A 19,731-nucleotide genomic window follows, 5' to 3' on the forward strand; every position below is an offset into this window, starting at 1 on the left:
CGCGGCCAGTGGGAGCCGCGATTGGCCGAACCGGCGGACGCGGCAGGTAAACAAACCGGCCCAGCCAAACAGTGGCTTTCCCCGAACAAGCGGCGCCCCTAGTTTGAAAACCACTGATCTAGACCATCCCTGACAGGTTTTTGTGGAATCTCTATCACTGGTGATTTTAAAAGCAGGTTAGACAACCTCCCTAGGCAATTTATTCCACTGCTTAACCATCCTGACAGTTCGGAAGTTTTTCCTAATGTCCAACCTAAACCTCCTTTGCTGCAATTTAAGTCCATTCCTTCTTGTCCTATCCTCACAGGTTAAGAACAATAAATTTTTCTCCCGCCTCCTTGTAACAACCTTTTATGTGCTTGAAAACTGTTATCAGGTCCCCTCTCAGTCTTCTCTTTTCCAGACTACACAAACCCAGTTTTTTCAATCTTCCCTCATAGGTCATGTTTTCTAGACCTTTAATCATTTTTGTTGCTCTTCTCTGGACTTTCTCCAATTTGTCCACATTTTTTCTAAAAGGTGTGTGCATTTCTGGGCGCCAATACTCCAGTTGAAGCCTAATCAGCACAGAGTAGAGCGGAAGAATTATTTCTTGTGAATATATAAAACCCCTAAACAGATCAAATAAATCAAGAATCCTCTGTGTAATTACAGTTCTAGCCCTCTACATGCATCTTTTAAGTACATAAAAATAAGTTTCGTAAAGAGAAGTGAATTTTAATACAGTATAACATTTTCCCTGAGGAAAAAAAATCAAATAATTTTGCAGAATTGGATGTTATATTGAAGAATTCTTTTCTAAATTTGTTTGTATTTTACCATTTGAGTTAACACTGATAAATCCAAACATACTTATAACAGATCCTTAATTCTACTCCATTGCCAAATTTAATTATATTGCATTTCACTCTCATGAATTACTTTATGAAAAAGATTGATTAAATGCGTGAGAAAGGAAATAAATGGGTTACATTTGAGTTGTATGAATGCATTTTGATAACCCTTCAGGAAGCCACCACACATCCTGTTTCTCTTCGCTGCTTTGAAGTCCTTGTCAGTCGCATCACACATTATCGTCTCCCTCTTCTTCCCCTCCCCCCCTTACCCCCCACCCATAGGCAATGTCTTAGGGCATTCATCATTTACCAGGTTACTGAACTTATGCATTTTTAGCTATGACAGCCCTTCCTCACCCACCAACAAAAATCAGACTCACTCTTTTTTTCTCTCTCTCTCCCCTCCCACCCCACAATAACACAAGTTACTATTTCCAGAGTAGCCTTGTACCAACTTCCTGCTACATCAATAATTTCGCAAGATTTGCTTGACAAATAGACTCTTATGCCTAGGGTTTTGTGGAGCTGAGTTTTTGTTTGTTGGCATAAAAAAAATGCTTCACTGAAACATGCACTCATTGCAGCATCTCAACTGCTCAACAGCACCCTCAACTACATGTCCATTTCCTCTGCATGTGTCATTTCTGCTCCCAATAACTAATTCTCGGCTCTCAAACAGAAACCCATTCCTCCCAGGAACAACTTACACAGTGCCAATTGACTATGCATGCGTCAGTCATGTACCTCGTCACCAAGTCCCTCTGAACTGCATACAGGGCCTTACCCCAATAACTCACTCCCTCCCTCCCTCTTACTATCAGATTCTTCTGCACATATCCACCCAGCTCGCAGCCTCAATAACTCCTTTGCCAGAGATACATCCAGACAGCAACCCATCCCAACACTTTCTCCACCACCTCCAGAAGGAAACGCTGATCTCCTACTCATGCTTGCCATACCTTCCAACACACTCAGAGGCCTCCACCCATACCCAGAGTGAACCCCAGTACCACCCCCATCCATACCCACCCTGCCCCCACATTCCCAAGTCCTCCACTCATACCCCTGTACAACCTCCATACATGCCCACACAATCCCATGTCCTCTACCTATACCCCAGTGCCACCCCACCCATACCCCCCCAAACCCAAGAGCCCATAACCCATAGCTCCCACATACACCCAGACCACCCCAACCCCACAGAGCTGCCCGTGCTCATGCTCACCCTTCACACCCCAGAGGCCTCCGCACCTCACACACCATGCCACAACCCCACAGAGGTGCCTGTGCCCATGCCTACCCTGAGGCCTCCACACACACACACACCCGTGCCCACACCCACAGAGCTGCCCGTATCCATGTCCACCCCGCACAGCTGCCTATCCCCTACCGTACCTAGTTAGCACCTCCATTAAGATACCAGTTGCCTGTAGCCCTCACACCCCTTGTCCTCCGGAGCAGAGCAAAAGCCGCCCACCCCGAGACGCCTCCTCTCCCCCTTCGCAGCCACCGCCGCCCCACACGCCGGGGCAGGAGCCGGCCCCAAGAGGCAGGAAGAGGGCGCGGACTGAAGGGAACCCGGGGAGAAAGGACAGCTCCCGCATGGGGAGGAACGAGGGAGGGAGGGAGCTCCAGGGCAGCAGAGGTGACTCAGTGCGGCAGCCCAGAGCAGAAAAGCCCCCTTGGTGGCCGTGCCCGGCCGGCCCCTCCCCAGGCCCTGCTCCCCTCCCGACTCTCTCACTCACAGATCTTCCCCCGCAGGTTCTGGAGCACTCGGACCCCTTCGCCGTCACCATCCTCGGCCGCCATAGTGCCGCCGCCGCCGCCACCTGCGCTGCGCACTAGCAAGGACGAGAGAAGAGGAAGAGGAGGAGGAGAAGGAGGCTGCTCCCCGTCCCCTCTACGGCCCTCTCCCTAGTGCGGCAGGAGCGGAGGCCCCAGCAGGCGGCACCTCGCCTCGCCGCCCCGCCCCGCTTCTGCCATTGGACAGCAGAGCGGCAGACACATACGCATTTCCTTCTCTCGCGCGGGCGATTCAGCCCTGCTGAAGCCGCTGCCCTTTTGATGCCGGGGTGGGGCAGTTCCTGTCTCTTCGCCACGCTGAGCCTCCCCGTGCAGTGACGCCCGCGGCCCGTGACAGCCCCGCCCTCAGGAGAGCTGGGCGGGGCTTCCATCCATGCCCAAACTCAGCGCGCGTGGGCTAGTGGGGCCGTGGCGAGGGTGGGCGGGCGCTGGACGGGCTTGAACGAGGGAGACGAGTGGGAGTCCTGGGGGCAGGACGGGGTACAGGGACTTCTAGTGGAAACTGTGGGGAAGTTTATGGTTTCCACTCCGAAGTAAACATCTGTAGTGGGTTGGGCTGGGTTTTGCCTTGAGTTGACCCCAAGGCTGCACGTTGAATAGGTGCCTTGTAAACAAACTAATCCCATTACTTCCTTGGCGCGTCGCACCCTCCCCCACCACCTGTTGTGTCCAGCAATTGGTGCTCATAGATTTAGATTGTAATCGCTTCAGGGCAGGGACCATCTGGCTATGTGGGTACAGTGCCAGCTAAGCACAATGCGGTTGGGGCCTCTGGGCACTACTGCAATACAAAGAATAATAGGTGCAAAGAGCTTCTTCAGCCCTAGCGCTCCAACCACTTTGCAAAGACAGAATTTGTGGTTTTATTTAACCACCAATCTCACAGTGAAAACAGTCCCCAAAAATCTGGCATTAAGCCCTGCAAATGCTCAAGGCCATGTTTTGCATGACATTAGGACTTTCTTGGGGCTGGCCGGCTGCTTTTTGAAGGACAGTGCTTCTTTTTTACTATCTGCTGCAGCAGCCTAGGGCTATATCTACACTGGAATAAAATACCTGTGGCTGGCCAGGGTCATCTGACTTGGGCTCATGGCACTTGGACCGTGGAGCTAAAAATTGCTATGTAGACATTCAGACTTGTGCTGGAGCCCAGATGCTAGGACTCTCCCCTTTCATGGGGTCCCAGAACTGAGGAACCAGCTTCTGTCCAAATGTCTACACCGCAGTTTTATAGCCTGAATCAGGCCAGCTGAGGTTGTTTAATTGCGGTACACTATAAAGATGTACTAGATGGTGCTGCAGAATGCCACAACTAAAAAAGAACGAGTTCAGTTAACTGTGATGAGATGATAATCCCACAACTGACATTTTTGCTGCAAGTGAGAGGCCAGAAGAAAGCTGATACTGGGGCTGTGCCAGGAAAGCTGAAAAAACTGCCACCTGTGAACCAGGTTATATATCAAATAATATTATTTTCTTCTCTACTACTGTCTAAAGATAAAGCAGAATTGTATTGGATGATACGCCATTAGGAAAAGAGGTGGGATGATGTAAGCAGAAGGTTTCAGAAGACTCCATGGCAGTTGGGCAGGATAGCAGTTGGATGCAAAGCTCTCTTTAAGGTTGGAATATTGAAAGAAAATTCAGTGGCAGTTGGAAATTACAGTTGTTAGGACTCTCTAAATGTAGAACAGCAGTTCTCAAACTGGGGGTTGGGACGCCAAAGTGGGTCACAAACCCTTTTTAATGGGGTCACCGGGGCTGGCATTAGACTTCTTGGGGCCTGAGGTGGAAGCCGAAGCCTGAGCCCCACCGCCTAGAGCCAAAGCCTAAGGACTTCAGCCCTGAGCAGCAGGGCTTAGGTTACAGGCATCCTGTCTGGGGCTGAAGCCCTTGGGCTTCAGCTTTGGTCTCCCCACCCAGAGTGGTAGGGTACAGGTTTTGGCTTTGCTCCCTCTATCCCCCGCCCAGGGCGGCAGGGCTCAGGCAGGCTCAGGCTAAGGTCCCCCCATCCTGGGGTCATGTAGTAATTTTTATTGTCAGAAGAGGGTCGGGGTACAATGAAGTTTGAGAACCCCGATGTAGAATGTTTGACAGGGCAAGTTTCTATCAGTTTCTGTGGCAGTTATGAATGAACAAGAGTTGGAATTAGTTCTTTCTGGTAGATTTTTTAAAACAAAAGCCCCGTCTGCATTCAGAAATTGCTGCATTGCATAGCCAAAGTTGTGAACATCAGTTCTACCTGAACTGGTGCTGAAAATGGTTTACATGGTAGAGTCAATGGGACTTGGGGTGACCAGATGTCCTGATTTTATTGGGACAGTCCCGGTATTTGGGGCTTTTTTTAATACGGGCTCCTATTACCTCGCACCTCCGTCCCGATTTTTCACATTTGGTATCTGGTCACCCTAATAGGACATAGCAGTTTGCAGCACCTATAAGAAAACATAAAATTGCTTCCTCCAAATCTCAGACTTTCTGTAATGCTGTCTGAAAACATTTTTTCAACCTACATTACAGTTTTATTTTTGGCAGCAGTTCAGGGCAGCAGTTGCTATCAAACAACTTCAGCAACCTGTAAGAACAGATCTTTCATAGGCACCATTTCTACATTGTATTTTGGCAGAACAGAAGAGATATTGGTATTAAGATTACAAAGTAGTAAGAATAAGTAACCAGTGTTTTGTAAAACCGTGTTTTGTAACTGGTGATGGGAGTTTTATTTTGTTTCTTTCAGTTTCCAAGAGAACATTAACAGTGATAGAATCATAGAAATGTAAAGCGGGAAGAGACCTTAAGAGGTCATGGTGAGAGACTATGATTACTAGTTTCTGTTTTTGTTGCCTTGATGGACTTCGATGCACAGAGACAGATGATCTGAAGGTGGTAGAGATATGGATTCATGCAACATCACACCCTGATGCAAGGGAGCACTCTAATGGTGAATGTGTACCACAACAGGGAAATTTGACAACCTCCATTGGAAGCCTATTTCAATACTTAACTATCCTTATAGTTAAAAAATCTTTTCCTAACTAACCTAACTTTTCCTTAGCTAATCTAAATTGCCCTTGCAACAGATTAAGCCCATTTTTTCTTGTTCTACCATCAGTGGGCATGGAGAACAATTGATCACTCTTTATAACAACCACTAAAATATTTAAAGAGTGTTACCAGGTTCACCGCTCAGTCTTCTTTGCTGAAGACTAAATATGCCAAGCTTTTTAAACATTTCGTCATTGATCAGGTTGTCTAACCTCTTTATCATTTTTGTTGCTCTCCCCTGGACTCTTTCCAATTTGTTCACATCTTTCCTAAAATGTAGCACACAGAACTGGACACAATACTTCAGCTGAGGTCTCACCAGTGCTGAGGAGAGTACCTCCTTTGCTTTATATACAAAACTCGTGCGCATACACCCCAAAATTACATTAACCCTTTTCTTAACACCTTAAGTTAAGCATCTCATTTACCATTAACCATTTTAGTGAAGACTGATGCAAAATAGCCATTGAAGCACATACACCTTGTTGTCATCTGTCATTATCTCTCCTCCCTGCTAAGTAGTGGGCCTACATTTTCTTTTGTCTTTCCTTTGCTTCTCATGTATTAAGAGACAATAAGAAGAGGTTCTATCATGTCCCTTGCTAGATGTAATTCATTTTGTACCATGGCCTTTCTAATTTTGTCCCTACATGCTTGTGCTATTCTTCTGTCTCATCTGTTTCTACTTTTTCTAGGATTCCTTTTTGATTTTTCAGGTAATTAAAGCACTCCTGATGAAGCAATAGTGGACTTTCACTATTCTTCCGATTTTGGCTTTGCATATGGATGGTTTGCTGTTCTACCTTTAATATTGTCTCTGAGAAACTGCCACCTCTCCTGAACTCCTTTTTCCCTGAGATTTTCTTCCCAGAGGACCTTACCTACCAGTTCTTTGAGTTTGTTGAAGTCTCCTTTTTTGAAGTCCATTGTCCTTACGCTTCTCTCATTCCTTCCTTTTCTTACAATCACGAAATCTGTCATTTCTTGATCATGTTCACTCAAATTGCCTTCCACCTTCGGACTCACAAGCAACTCCTCCCTGTTAGAATCAAGTGTAAAATGGTTGTCCCCCAGGTTAAAAAGCCATATCTGAAGCCTGTACTTCCATACAGTGAACAGAAGAATTGACTTTGGAGAGATTCTAGCCCACAACATTTGAATGACTGACCCTTACTAAACCAAGCAGGGTATTTTTGCTTGTTAGACATCTAATATGTTCTCCATTGGGCCACACAGCCCACAAGGGAGAACCAAGAAAAAATAATTATTCAAATGTAGTTTCTTTTTCAAAAGAAAAATAGAATATTTATTTTTATATGAATGAGAATGTTCTAGGAAGTGCCACGTGATTCTAGAGACCTGGAAGTAGGTTCCCATTTCCAGGTTTCAGACTTATTCACAATATGCAGGTGTCAACATGCAGTGGCCCGGTCTCTGGCCAACCTTAAATCAAGAGGATAGGTAACCTAATTGTCCTTGAAGAATGAGTCTAAATGGAGTTTCAGAAGTTATCTTTAGACAAGAGTGAAGGCTTTGCCAGCTAACTAGTAAAGCAGTTTGCATTTCTGTTCACTTTCAACTTGTCATTAATAACAAGTGATACATTTTTTTGGGTTTGAATCTTCATTGCTCTTATTTCTGTTTTATCTACCTTTGTAGGGAAGGTTGGACTGGAATACACTTGGATTGTCCCAGAACACTTACAGTTACACCAGTGGTGCTTTATACTAGGAGGTTTCAGTTACACCTGCTAAATCATATGTTGCTTCATTTAGGGCTGAATTGTAAGCCACCTTGCACAGGCTATCCACATCATGGGTAGCAGTGTAAGGGGGAGAACATCCTCCATTGCATGACTACCACCTCTCCCCAGGAAAACATAAATAATACCTGCAATTGGGAGCTGATCCTGCAAGGTGTGGAGTGCCCTCAACTTGATTTTTCTCTGAAATTGAAAGCACTTAGCACCTTGCAGGGCTGAGTTCTGAGTGACTGGGATCACTCAGATTCTTTGAATCAGTCTTCACAAGTGGAGTGGGCTATAGAGAGAAACAAACTCTTTCATTAAATCTATGTAGAAATGATGAAGCAGAGTTTTTATGATTAATTCATGTTCTCTACATATGTGGAATATATATAACACTGGCTTACCTGACTTCCTCCTTAACATCAGGCTTTCAAGCAAACGGCAGTAATCCCACACAAATATTTTTCTTGCAGAACAAACATTTTCCATAATATTTCAGCCATTGGCAAACTGGCAACCTGTTTATTAACTTCTTAAAGCTAACAATAAATTGAATCTGTCACCTCAATGACATGCAGAGTCTATGTAGGTTTACTTTGTAGCACTGGTGGGCCCATGCTAGACTGAAAATTTATTAAGATACCCCAATAGTTAGAATGAAAACTATCTGATGACAGTGAAAAAGGAACTTTGGAGTACTTCTCATTAATATTAGCTTCAGTTCCTTGCAGTAGAGATACATTGCAGTTTGTGTGTGTTGACACTACACATCTCAGTTGCATCAGATCTGTTATGGAACAAATACACTTCAAGAAGATGGAAAGGAATAGTTAGAAATGTACTATTCATATCTATTTCCTTAGAGCCATATAGTCCCTTTTTTGAAGAATGAGGCATGGAAATGTCCAAAAATATACAAGAAGTAGTCACAGTAATATGAATACCATTGGATCTGCAGGAAAGCTGTCTAGCAAACCACAAGTGGTTTGACTTGAAGTCCCCTTGTAGAAAGCTAAAAGCCAACAATCCTGTTTTGAGGATGATTTGTAGCAATCTGACCTTTCATGTGTGATTGCAAATGGGGTACAGTGCTAAGTATACCAGAGAGGTATGCAGTGATCGCTTCCAAGCTCATTGTTGGAGATAAGGATTACATCTAATTGCAGATGCTTGGACTCCACTAGCAATTTGTTATGAAGTAAAGAGCTGTGGGATATTTGTTGATAGTAAGTTACTGTTGCTCAAGTGCTAATTCTCCTTCTCCCCCCAGTTATTTTGCTGGCATTGTACTTCTCACTGAGGCTTGGTCTACACTTAGAACTTTTACCAGCATAGCTACAGTATTTCAGTCAGGGATATGAAAAATCCACACCCCAGCAATGCCAACTTGCATTGTAGACACATCTATGCTGACAGAAGAGTGCTTCTGTTGGCATAAATAATGCTGTTTGAGGTGGTGGTTTTCCTACACTGGCAGAAAAACTCCTTCTGTTGGTGTATGCTGCATCTACTCTAGGGATGCCGGCTTAACTATGCTGATACTCTTGGGGGAATTCTGCACCAAAAAATTAAAAATTCTGTACACAATATTTTAAAATTCTGCCTATTTCGTCAAAATAACACAATATAATCATGCCAGTTTCAATTATTTGGTAATTTATTTAAAATACCTGTTAGTAAATATGTCTGTAACAAAGAAAAAAGATTCAGGAAATGTTTTTTGACAAATAGATTTCTAGGCATATTAATACCGAACTTTGAGTAATAATTCGTTTAAGCTACAATAGAGAAATGTATTTCCTGTACCTCTCAGCAGCAGTGCAAAGGTGTGGGGGAATCAGGGGTAACAGAGAAGCTGAGGGAGAGGGAAGTAACTGCTGGGAAGGAGCCTGCAAGTGAACCTGCAGGGTTGCTCGGTGTGGGTGGGGGAACTTTTTTGGGGGGGGGGAGGAGCATTGTTAGGAAGTTGGGGAGTCTCCCCCATGCAGACCCTGGCTGACCCCTTGCCTCTCCCATTTAGTCAGTCACATCTGCCCCGTCCGTGTGTCCTTGCATCCCCACTCTCCATTCAGACAGGCATATCTGCACATGTGGGCCTGCCTCCCATTCCCTTCTGTCCCCATGTGACCCTGCCCCCACACTCAGCCAGGCAAAGCTGCCCATCTCCATGTATCCCTGCACCCCCATTCAGCCACCACCACTCCCCCTGTCCCTATGTGGCCCTGCATCCCCACTGCCATTGAGCCCCTGGCTCAATGTTATCACCCTAGATGCTTTTGTGCCTCCACCCCAGTCTGTCCCCCCTCATTTGCCCTTCTGAACTCCAGTCAGTGTGACCACCCCCAGCAGCCTTGTGTGCCCCACTCTGTCCAGTTCTCTATATCTTGTGCCTCCTCACCTGGCTCCGCAGACAGGGCGCTGTGAGGAAGGCTGCCTCTGCCACCTCCCTCTCCATGGCTGGCTGCTCCAGCCCATGAGCCAGCTGCCTTCTCTTCTGGCACCACATCAGGCCCTACTGGGAAAAAGGTGTAATTGCAGCTTCCCTTCATCTCCCATCAGAATCAATTATTCTCGGGGAAAAAATAAATGTGTGGGGACATTAATTCTGCATTTGTGCAGTGGTGCAGAATTCCCCCAGGAGTAATGCTGACATAGGCTCTGTAGCATAGACACAGCCTCAGGCTTTTCACCAGTTCCAAACACTACACCCTGTAGATCTTCTGTGTGTTATACCAGAGTAGGAGGTTTTAGCTACTTCAGTTTTTGAGGCAAGTTGTGGAGTAAATTGCTCCAATTTCTTGCACACAGTGGTACAGAACCCCCTGGACTATGACAGAGATGCAACAAGTATATGGAGTTTTCTAGGATTTTTGCCATTATTTTTTATGAGATTGAAAACAATATATAACAGGCAGAAAATGGCTGAACATTAGCTACTCTCAGAGTAATGATTCATCCAATTGCATATGAAGTGAATCTGAGGTGAATTACTGTAAACCAGGGGTTCTCAAACTTCTTTGCACAACAACCCCCTTCTGACAACAAAAATTGCTACACAACCCCAGAGCAGGGACTGAAGCCTGAGCCTGGCCACCCAAGGCAGGGGGGCCAGGGCCAAAGCCAGAGCTTCAGCCCCAAGTCAGGGGGCGGGCTGTAACCTGAGCTTCCCCCCCACACACACTCAGGGCTGATGCCCTTGGGCTTTGGTCCCGGGCAGTGGGGCTCGGGCTTTGGCCCTGGGCCCCAGCAAGGCTAATACTAGCCCTTGGCGACGCCATTAAAATGGGATCATGACCCACTTTGGGGTCCCAACCCACAGTTTGAGAACCACTACTGTAAACAGTTCTTCGTTAACTCAAGGCCTAACTCAGCAGTCAACAAAGTGGTGCAGCTTAACCCCACCACATTCTCTTGCCATTGCACCAAGATGTGGACTCCAGTATGAAGTCATTTTAGGCCTTGCTTATAATTGGGATTAATCCTGATTCAGAATTCATCCAGTAACTGGCATATCTGCACCAATGCAAACTCCAAGGGTAAACAAGGAAATCTTCAATTTGCACCAACTGAGCTTCTTCCTGCTTTAAACCAGAGTAAGATCAACCGTATATGTCTACACTGGAGTTTTACACTAGTGCAACTACACTGGTTGCTGGCCTCCAGTGGGTGAATTGGGGCTAATCCCAAGCACAGTCAAGTCCTTTGACTAAGGGCTTGTCTATGCAGTGAGGTAATATGCACTACGGGGGTGTGACTTCTAAAGCACACTAACGTGTTGTGTATTAATTGGTCCCTGTAGACCCTGCTGGTGCACACTAGATGTTCCCAAATGTGCTTTAACATAGTGCTGTTTCAAACACTTCTGAGCTGATATGCAGCAACCTGACCTTGTGTGATTTCAAATGGAACAAATGATTGAGCAGAGTTACAGGAGAATATGTAATGGCGGCAATATTGAAATAGCTGGAAGAAGACTGTGACACTTTTGTGACTAAGTTTGTTCACTCCCTTTCTATATGTTTCAGTGAAATGGATGTTTGCTAGATCCTTATCGTATTTTTCACAGGTGACAGCAATTCGTTCCAGGGGTGATAATTTGTTTTAATTTTTGCACATCTGCTAACCGAGGTTGACTAGCATATTTTATGCCTGAATAAATCAGCTAGTAGAATGACCATAAACTTTTTGGTATTGGCAATATGAAATGGGGAAGGAAGAATATTTAATTGTATGCTCCGTATACTTCTAAACTTCCTTGTTTTGGTTAGACATCTGTTTTCAGTGCTGTCCCACAAATGACCTGAATCACTGCTTTTCTATTACTGTAAGTTAATTTATTTTTTATGCATGTTGCAGACTAGTGGCACACAGTTGGAGGGAAAAATATTTTAATTTGCATTTTTCCTTATGCTGTATATATTTGCACATTTCTGTGTACAAATTAGATATTTTGCATTCTGGACTGTGTGTCCTTGTCCCAGTCCCAAAATTACATTTTTAATTTGATATTTTAGCACAACTTATTAAAACAGAGAAATGTATCTTTTTAAAGCATATGAAAAATTAAAAGCATATGAAAACCAGTCCTATCAGGTACTGAGTAGTCAACTTTTATTCACTTGAGCATTTATATAAACACATTTCATATTCAAATGTCTGATCCCATGAAATGTTGAGCACTTCCTCTGAGTTGCTGCGTGCTCTCACCTCGTTGTCTCAGCCCCTCAATAGAAGCATTTGCTGTCTCATAGGGATGGGCCTTAAGGATGAAGTGTTTATAGACTTTCTTCTCTTGGACAAAAAATGGAATCGTGAGCTTTGCTACTGCAGGGAGAAATTGTATGAACGGTCTAATTGTATGAACAGCAGCTACTAATGTTAGAGATTTAAAAGCAGCAGTTCTGGATAACTTGCATCCATAAATTTTAAAAGATCTGGTTGAGGAACTCAGTGGACCATTAATGTTCATTTTCAATAAGTCTTGGAACACTGGCCAAGTTCCAGAAGATTGAAAGAAAGCTAATGTGCCAATATTTAGAAAGGGTAAACAGGATGACCTGGGTAATTATAGGTGTGTCAGTCTGACATTGATTGTGGGCAAGATAAAGAAGCAGGTGATACAGGACTCTATTAATAAAGAATTAAAGGAGGGTAATGTAACTAATGCCAATCAACATGGGTTAATGGAAAATAGATTCTGTCAAACAAATTGGATATTTTTATGAGATTACAGTGATAGTGTTGATGAAAGTAATAGTGTTGATGCAATATACTTATCCTTCGGTAAGGTGTTTGACTTGATACTGATTAAAAACTAGAATATAAAATTAATATGGCACACATTAAATGGATTAAAAACTGGCTATTTTATAGGTCTCACTGTAAATGGAGAACCATCTTTGAACAGGGTCTATTTCTAGTGGTGTCCTGCTTGAAGCGGGTCTTGGCCCTACACTATTTAACATTTTTATTAATGACCTGGAAGAAAACATAAAATCATCACTGATAAGTTTGCAGATGTCACAAAAATTGGAGGATTTTTTCTGGATCACATGGTAAGCTAAGTACAAGCAAACAATATGTGTGTTTTAATATAGAAAAATGTAAATACATACATCTAGGAACAAAGAATGTAGGATGCGGGACTTTATCCTGGGAAGCAGTGTGTCTGAAAAATATTTGCAGGTTATGTGAGCATGGACCTCCTGATGCCAACTGGCAGCGGGGCATACGGGGATGCATAAGGGTACAGGAATCTCCTGGGTCTGATATTTACATTTTCATTCACCAAATGGGGACCTGTGATGTCTCAGACAAAAGCCTGTATCATACGGGTGGTCATCAATATAATTCAAAACACATGTATGTATGTTGTGTAAAGAGTCATGTATATAAAATGAAAATTATGTTCTTAAGGGCCATGTCTAGGGACTGGTCACCAACAAATGTGAAAAACAGGTTTACTTTCAGGCAAGAAACGTTTGTCTGTTTATATGTAAATTAAGTATTATATGGTTCATAATGGGCCTCCACTCACCAGTCTAATCCGAATGCTAATAAAGGGTTGTGAAATCTTCAAATAGAAGAAAGTAACAGGAAGAAGTAAACTAGGGAAGGGGTGGAGGGAAATCCTATTCTGAGGTGCATATCAAAAGGTCTGTGCTAGTATATTTAGGGTTGCAGAAAGACATCCTAGCATCCTTCACCTACAAAGTAAACAGACAGCGAGTTTGCTTCATGAAAAAGGGATATCAACCAGGGTGTGCTGAAAAGGCTGAAGAGAACTCTGGGTGAGATATGCTTCTTTAGACAGGAGGATAACTTGTTAGTTAAGTTTTGTCTCTAGAAAGTGTGTTATGATTTTGTTTTAAATTAACAATTTATTTTCTAATATTCTTAATATCACTTGAATCTCTGGTCTTTGATAATAAACTTATTTCTGTTTTCACCATAAATATATCTAAGTGCTGCGTGTTCTTTTAGGAACAGCAGGCCTAGTAATTCTGCGAATGTTCAGAGTTGCACACTACAGGGAACACTCAAAGGATTTGTGCGGTGCAGTGTGGCTATTGCTAACCTGTACTGAGAGTGAGTCTGCAGAGGCTTAGAAGCTAGTGCTTGTGTTGCCAGAATCTGGTAGTTTCAGGGAGCTGATCCACAGCAAGCACAGACAAGACTTCCTCACATTAAGGGCAGGTGGTAGGGAAGTACCTCACAATCCTGGGTACTCCTGGGAAGCATCACAGGGGGTGTGGTACATAATCAGCTGAACATGAGCTCCCAGTGTAATTCTGTGGCCAAAAAGGCCAATGCAATCCTTCAATGTATAAACAGGGTAATCTTGAGTAGGAGTAGAGAGGTTATTTTACCTTTGCATTTGGCAATGGTGATGACCACTGCTGCAATACTGTGTCCAGTTCTGGTGTTCACAAATCAAGAAGGATGTTGATAAAGTGGAGAGGGTTCACAGAAGAGCCACAAGAATGATTAAAATATTCGAAAACATGCCTTTTAGTAATAGACTCAAGGAGCTCAATCTAATTAACTTGACAAAGAGAAGGTTAAAACGTGACTTAATTACAATCTATACATATCTGCATGAGGAACAAATATTTAATAATGGACCCTACAATGTAATAGAGAAAGGTACAACATGAACCAATGGTTGTAAATTGAAGCTAGACAAATTCAGATTGGAAATAAGGCATATATTTTAAACAGTGAGAGTAATTAACCATTAGAACAATTTACCATGTGTTGTGGTGGATTCTCCATCAACAATTTTTAAATTAAGACTGGAAGTGTTTCTAAAATAAATGGTGTAGGATTTATTTTGGGGAAGTCCTATAGCCTGTGTTATGCACGAGGTCAGACTAGATGATCAGAACGATCCCTTCTGAAATTGGAATCTATGAGCAAAAGACTGCAAGCCAGACACTCCTTTGGTCTTCAGAATAACCCTGAGTGAAATCCTGGCTCCACTGAAGACAATGCGAGTTTTGCTACTGACTTAAGTGGGACCAGGACTTCACCCCCGGTCTTTTCCATGTCCTATAAAATGTCCTTATCTTAAAAGAACTTTTCAAATGTTTATTAATAAATAACTATTAAACCTACATTTAGAGAACACTAAGGTTGCATGCACATGCACACAAAAGCTAGGAAATAACCATTAAAGGTTTGCACAAACTTAAAACTGTACATCTGTGCATATGTATTATAGTGTACATCTATGCATATGCATTATATATAATCTTTAATTACACGAGCGATCATATGCTGTTTCTCCTATAATATAATATTAGTTCATGTTGGTAGAAAAGTTACAAGCTAATTCAGCAATTAATAGGTTCTTTTATTCCAATTCCTAGTGGGCCAATATTCATATCACAAAAGCTATCATGCCAATTGGCCTGGAACTGAATGAGGATGGAGACTGAATTACCTTTTTAATTTTTGGCGGTGGACCCTATAGAACAGTTTTGATGATGTTGTAGGGAAGCTTGCAGTACTGCTGCCCAGCTTGTTTTCTTTGCATAAACTAAGCACTTCTGTATTCAAGGCTGTCTACCTTTTACGAAACATCAAATTAAATTAACTTTAGAAAATGTTTTTCAAAATGGTATTATTTTGAGTTTATAAATATGGTAGCTACTGTGTTGTCATCCCTTCATACTTAATACAAATTTTATATTGAAATAAAAAATACTAAATATAGCAGATGAGTAAAATAGGAGATACAAATCTGTTGACAATGTAAATTATAAAAATAAGTCAATATTGAAATCATTTTAAAAAATGGAGAGACTTATAAAAATAGGAACAGGTTATTTTAATCAAACACAACCAGAATTATAATCACTCTTTCTAAAAATAAAATAGACTTTTCCCCCAACCCTTAATATCTGCATTTAATAGTATTTTCTAAACAAAAATTCAAATGCAATTATGTAACAAATTACATTATTTTACAGTGTACAATATTTCCATCTTTTACACTTATTTTAATTCCAGTTTGGTCATTAGTACTTGACTCATTACTTCAACATGTTACTTGCGATAAAAGTCCTACAATTAACTATAAACATGACATGGCCATTTTAAAAATTCCTTTGCTATAAACTGTAGAGATATACAGAATTATAAAGTCATTGTGTTTTTATCAAAATATGCAACCACCAAGCCTAACACAAGCTATCAATATTTTTCTTATGAACCAGACAGTTATATAAACTATTTGTAAAATTATCTTTTGTGTATAAATATTCTACCTGATTTGCTTTGGTCTAGAACGATCAGCATATAAATCGACTTAGAAAATATCCCCATGTATTTCATTACATTTATATTGTATTTATTTCATAATCCCAGTTGTCTGGACCTAAAGCTGCTATGGAACCAAACCTCTCATTGATTCATATAATTCATCCCTGGCAGAATAAATAAGTGGACGATACTATTATTTCATTGATTACTGCACTATCAGTTCAAGTGTAGTTTTATCATACCCAAGATATCACTTCTTTTATAATGTATAATAAAAAACCAAATAAGTAAACAAATTGTGTATCATATTTTTATGTAGAATGAAGCTGAGGTTCACCAATCTTTGTCCTGCCCTTTATTTTATAATACTGTATACAGATGAAAATACATGAATAGATAATACAGATGCAGTATTATGGATGCTTATCAGATCAGCCCTATGGTATAAAATGTAGATTACAGTCATCTACCTTCCTTGACCATTTTTAAAAAGTATTTTCTCCATCTTCTTCAAAATTAGATCCTTTGTTCCAAAACAATATTCACTGTAAAACTCTGGTCTTACTGGATGTCTCTTTTGAGCTGACCTCTGCCAGCCTTGGTAACACAGGACCTTATAGAGCTCTAAGGGTCACCAAATGAATATTCCTGTCTTCTGGCTGTTGGAGGATGACTATGGCTGAGGAGCCATCATCTAGCAATCTAGGGTCATCAACTGACAGTCTCTCCATTACCAGCCATCCCCACAGGACATTGGACACTACACAGCAGCCTGACTGGGGGAATAGGATGGAATTTCCCAGTTGGAGAACAAGGGCAAAAAGGGACAATTGTATTTAAGCGGGGTGGGAGGCCTTCCATTGCCACAAGCCAGAAGATGAGACTGGAGCAAGAGAGAAGGCAGGAGTGTCTGCCTTCTCCTGAAACAATGCTCAGATCTCAGGCTCACAGAAGGGGTTAGATAATGCTAAAAGGAGGGCATCTCAAGGCTGTTTGTTATTTTGCAGACTGCTGTAACTCTTTAGTGCTTTCTTAAGTGACTGTGATTAAGAAATGTCTTTGCTCAGCCTGTATTTTTGCTTGCCTGCCGTTTTGTAGGAGCTCAAAGCTCCCACACTGAGAGGACACATATAAGCCACTGGGGGGTTGGGAGTGCTGAGGCACTGGCTTCAGGGTTCAAGGCAGGTCAGGCTGCAGTGTCCCACATCCCAAGGAAGAATGGCAGACATGGGGGTCTGTAGTTAGGAGTGCACCTTAGGGCTTGTCTACACAAACAATTAGTTCACAGCAAGCTGGGGTGTGAATCTACTCTGCACTAGCCTGCCATAGATTAACTGTCTATGTGGACTCTGCTGACACATTTTAACAATTTATTGATGCAGTCTGATGTGCATCAGCAGTGTCCACATGGACAGTTAATCTGAGGCAGGCTAGTTCGAGGTATTTTTGCTGAGGCATTGGTGGAAGAGATCATGCTTTATTGGATCTTTAGTGTCTCTGAGCTGATTTTTCTGTTTGCATCATTTTGGAGATAAATCCAACTGGAAATTATAGAGGAATCTTTCTGTTAGCAACTGCAGGAAAGGTCCTTGCAAGACTTTTCCTGAACTGTCTTCTTGCTCTTGCCAAAGATATTCTTCCTGAATCTCAGTGTGGGTTTAGACCATCTAGAGGCACTAATGACATGATCATAACTGCTCGCCAGCTGCAGGAAAAATTTAGAGAACACCACAGACCACTATACATAGCATTCACTGACCTGACAGAAGCCTTTGACTTCATTAACAGGGAAGCATTGTGGAAAATCTGTCTGATGTATGGTTGTCCACTGAAATTTGTCACTGTTCTTCATCTCTTTCATGATGACATACAAGCAGTTATCCTCCATAATGGGTCTACTATGGCTCCTTATAAGGTTAAGACAGGTGTCAATCAGGGCTGTGTCATTACCCCCACGCGCTTCTCCATCTTCCTTGCTGCAATGCTTTATTTGATCACGGATAAGATCCTGGTAGGAGTGCAGCTAATTTACCAAATGGATTGCAAGCTGTTCAACCTTAGCTCCTTCCAATCCAGAATGAAAACATCGCCGACTTCAGTCACCAAGCTTCAGTATGCTAACGACACTGTAGTATGTGTTCACTCAGAAATAGATCCTCAGGTGATCATCTTCATCTTTGATGAAGCATATCAGAAAATGGGACTAACATCCAGAAGACAACATTCCTCCATTAGCAAGCTCCTGGAGCACAATTCCCAGCACCGACAATACAGATCCACGATAACCCACTAGAGAATGTTGCGCACTTCCCATATCTTGGAAGCCACCTTTCACAGACAGCTGATATTGATGAAGAAATCCAATACAGTCTCAAATGTGCAAACTGAACTTTTGGTCATCTGAGAGAGAGGGTGTATCAAGATTGCAACATCAGAACCAAAACCAAACTCATGGTCTATAAAGCTGTTGTGATCTCCACCCTACTATATGGCGCTGAAACGTAGACAACGTACAGGAGACATTGTAAGGCACGGGAGAGGTATCAACGCTGTATGCATAAGATTCTCCAAATCAAATGGGATAACAGACACACTAATATGAGCGTCCTGTCACAAGCCAATATTACGAGCATCAAGGCGATGGTTATTTATCATCAACTTCGCTGGGCAAGCTATGTTGTCTGGATGCCTGATTCCAGACTGCCAAAAACAAGTTTTCTACTCTCAGTTCAACCAACGCAAATGCGCCAGGAGGGCAGAATAAATGCTACAGGGACATCCTCAAGGCTAATATGAGGAAATGCAATATTGACATCAACTCATGAGAGCACATAATCCAGGACTGACAACGGAGAAACTGCTTGAGGCAGAGAACTCAGCACTTCAAGAATCAGATGCAACTACATGTAACAGAAAAATGGAAGCGACAGAACGACTGTGCTATGGCCCAAACCAATATCCCAGGTTCACCCGCCCTGCTTGAAAACACGTCTGCAATGTGGCAGAGTCTGCAGCTCCAGAATAGGCCTTACAGGCCATCAGCAGCCCCACAGATAATTTGAAATCGACAATCCATGAAAGACAATCATCCTCGACTTCAAGAGATTCACGCTGATGAGTGCAGGGTAGATTCACAGCCCAACTTGCCACAAACTAAACATTCCTGGAGACAAAAACTCAGAGACCCAGAGGTAGGGACACTGACCCAACTCTAACCAGACCTAGGGGATTAGAAGCATGTGGGATCCAGCAGTTGTGTTCACCACAAAAGACTGGTGTCTGTCCAGAAAAGAACACCGAGCCAGGTTGTGAGCATGCAGCCTCAGAGACTAATCCTTAATCAGAGAGGAGTTGTACTACCTTCTAACAGTCTCAGAATACCGGCTTCTTTCTTACTCAAACAGAATCTGCATCTTTACCAAGACTGATCAGCATATATATAAAAATCAGGCTCATAGCATAAAGTTTGGTGGGGGTTACCTTTCCCTGGATGAACATTGTTCATCTAGGGAAGAACCGTAAAGATGCTGCAAC

At 42.6% G+C, this 19,731-nt stretch overlaps 1 protein-coding gene across 5 annotated transcripts in view; it reads right to left on the bottom strand.

Annotated features, from left to right (window-relative positions):
• The window catches only part of RASA2 (RAS p21 protein activator 2), a 203,044-nt gene that overhangs the window by 155,918 nt on the left and 27,395 nt on the right, over positions 1–19,731 (bottom strand). For 3 of the 5 annotated variants that reach the window (XM_073359812.1, XM_073359810.1, XM_073359809.1), the window contains exon 1: positions 2,582–2,663. The exons of 1 other annotated variant lie outside the window; for it this stretch is intronic. Coding sequence is in view for 1 of the 4 variants with exons in the window: in XM_078854422.1 (XP_078710548.1) it covers positions 2,582–2,645 (64 nt within the window). In the remaining 3 variants the exon portion in view is untranslated. Of the gene's footprint in view, positions 1–2,581; positions 2,837–19,731 lie in introns of those variants that run through there. One more of the 5 variants, XM_078854422.1, reaches the window with a different exon arrangement.

Source organism: Lepidochelys kempii, chromosome 9 (assembly GCF_965140285.1).
Source record: "Lepidochelys kempii isolate rLepKem1 chromosome 9, rLepKem1.hap1, whole genome shotgun sequence".
Classification (NCBI taxonomy): Eukaryota; Metazoa; Chordata; order Testudines; family Cheloniidae; genus Lepidochelys; species Lepidochelys kempii.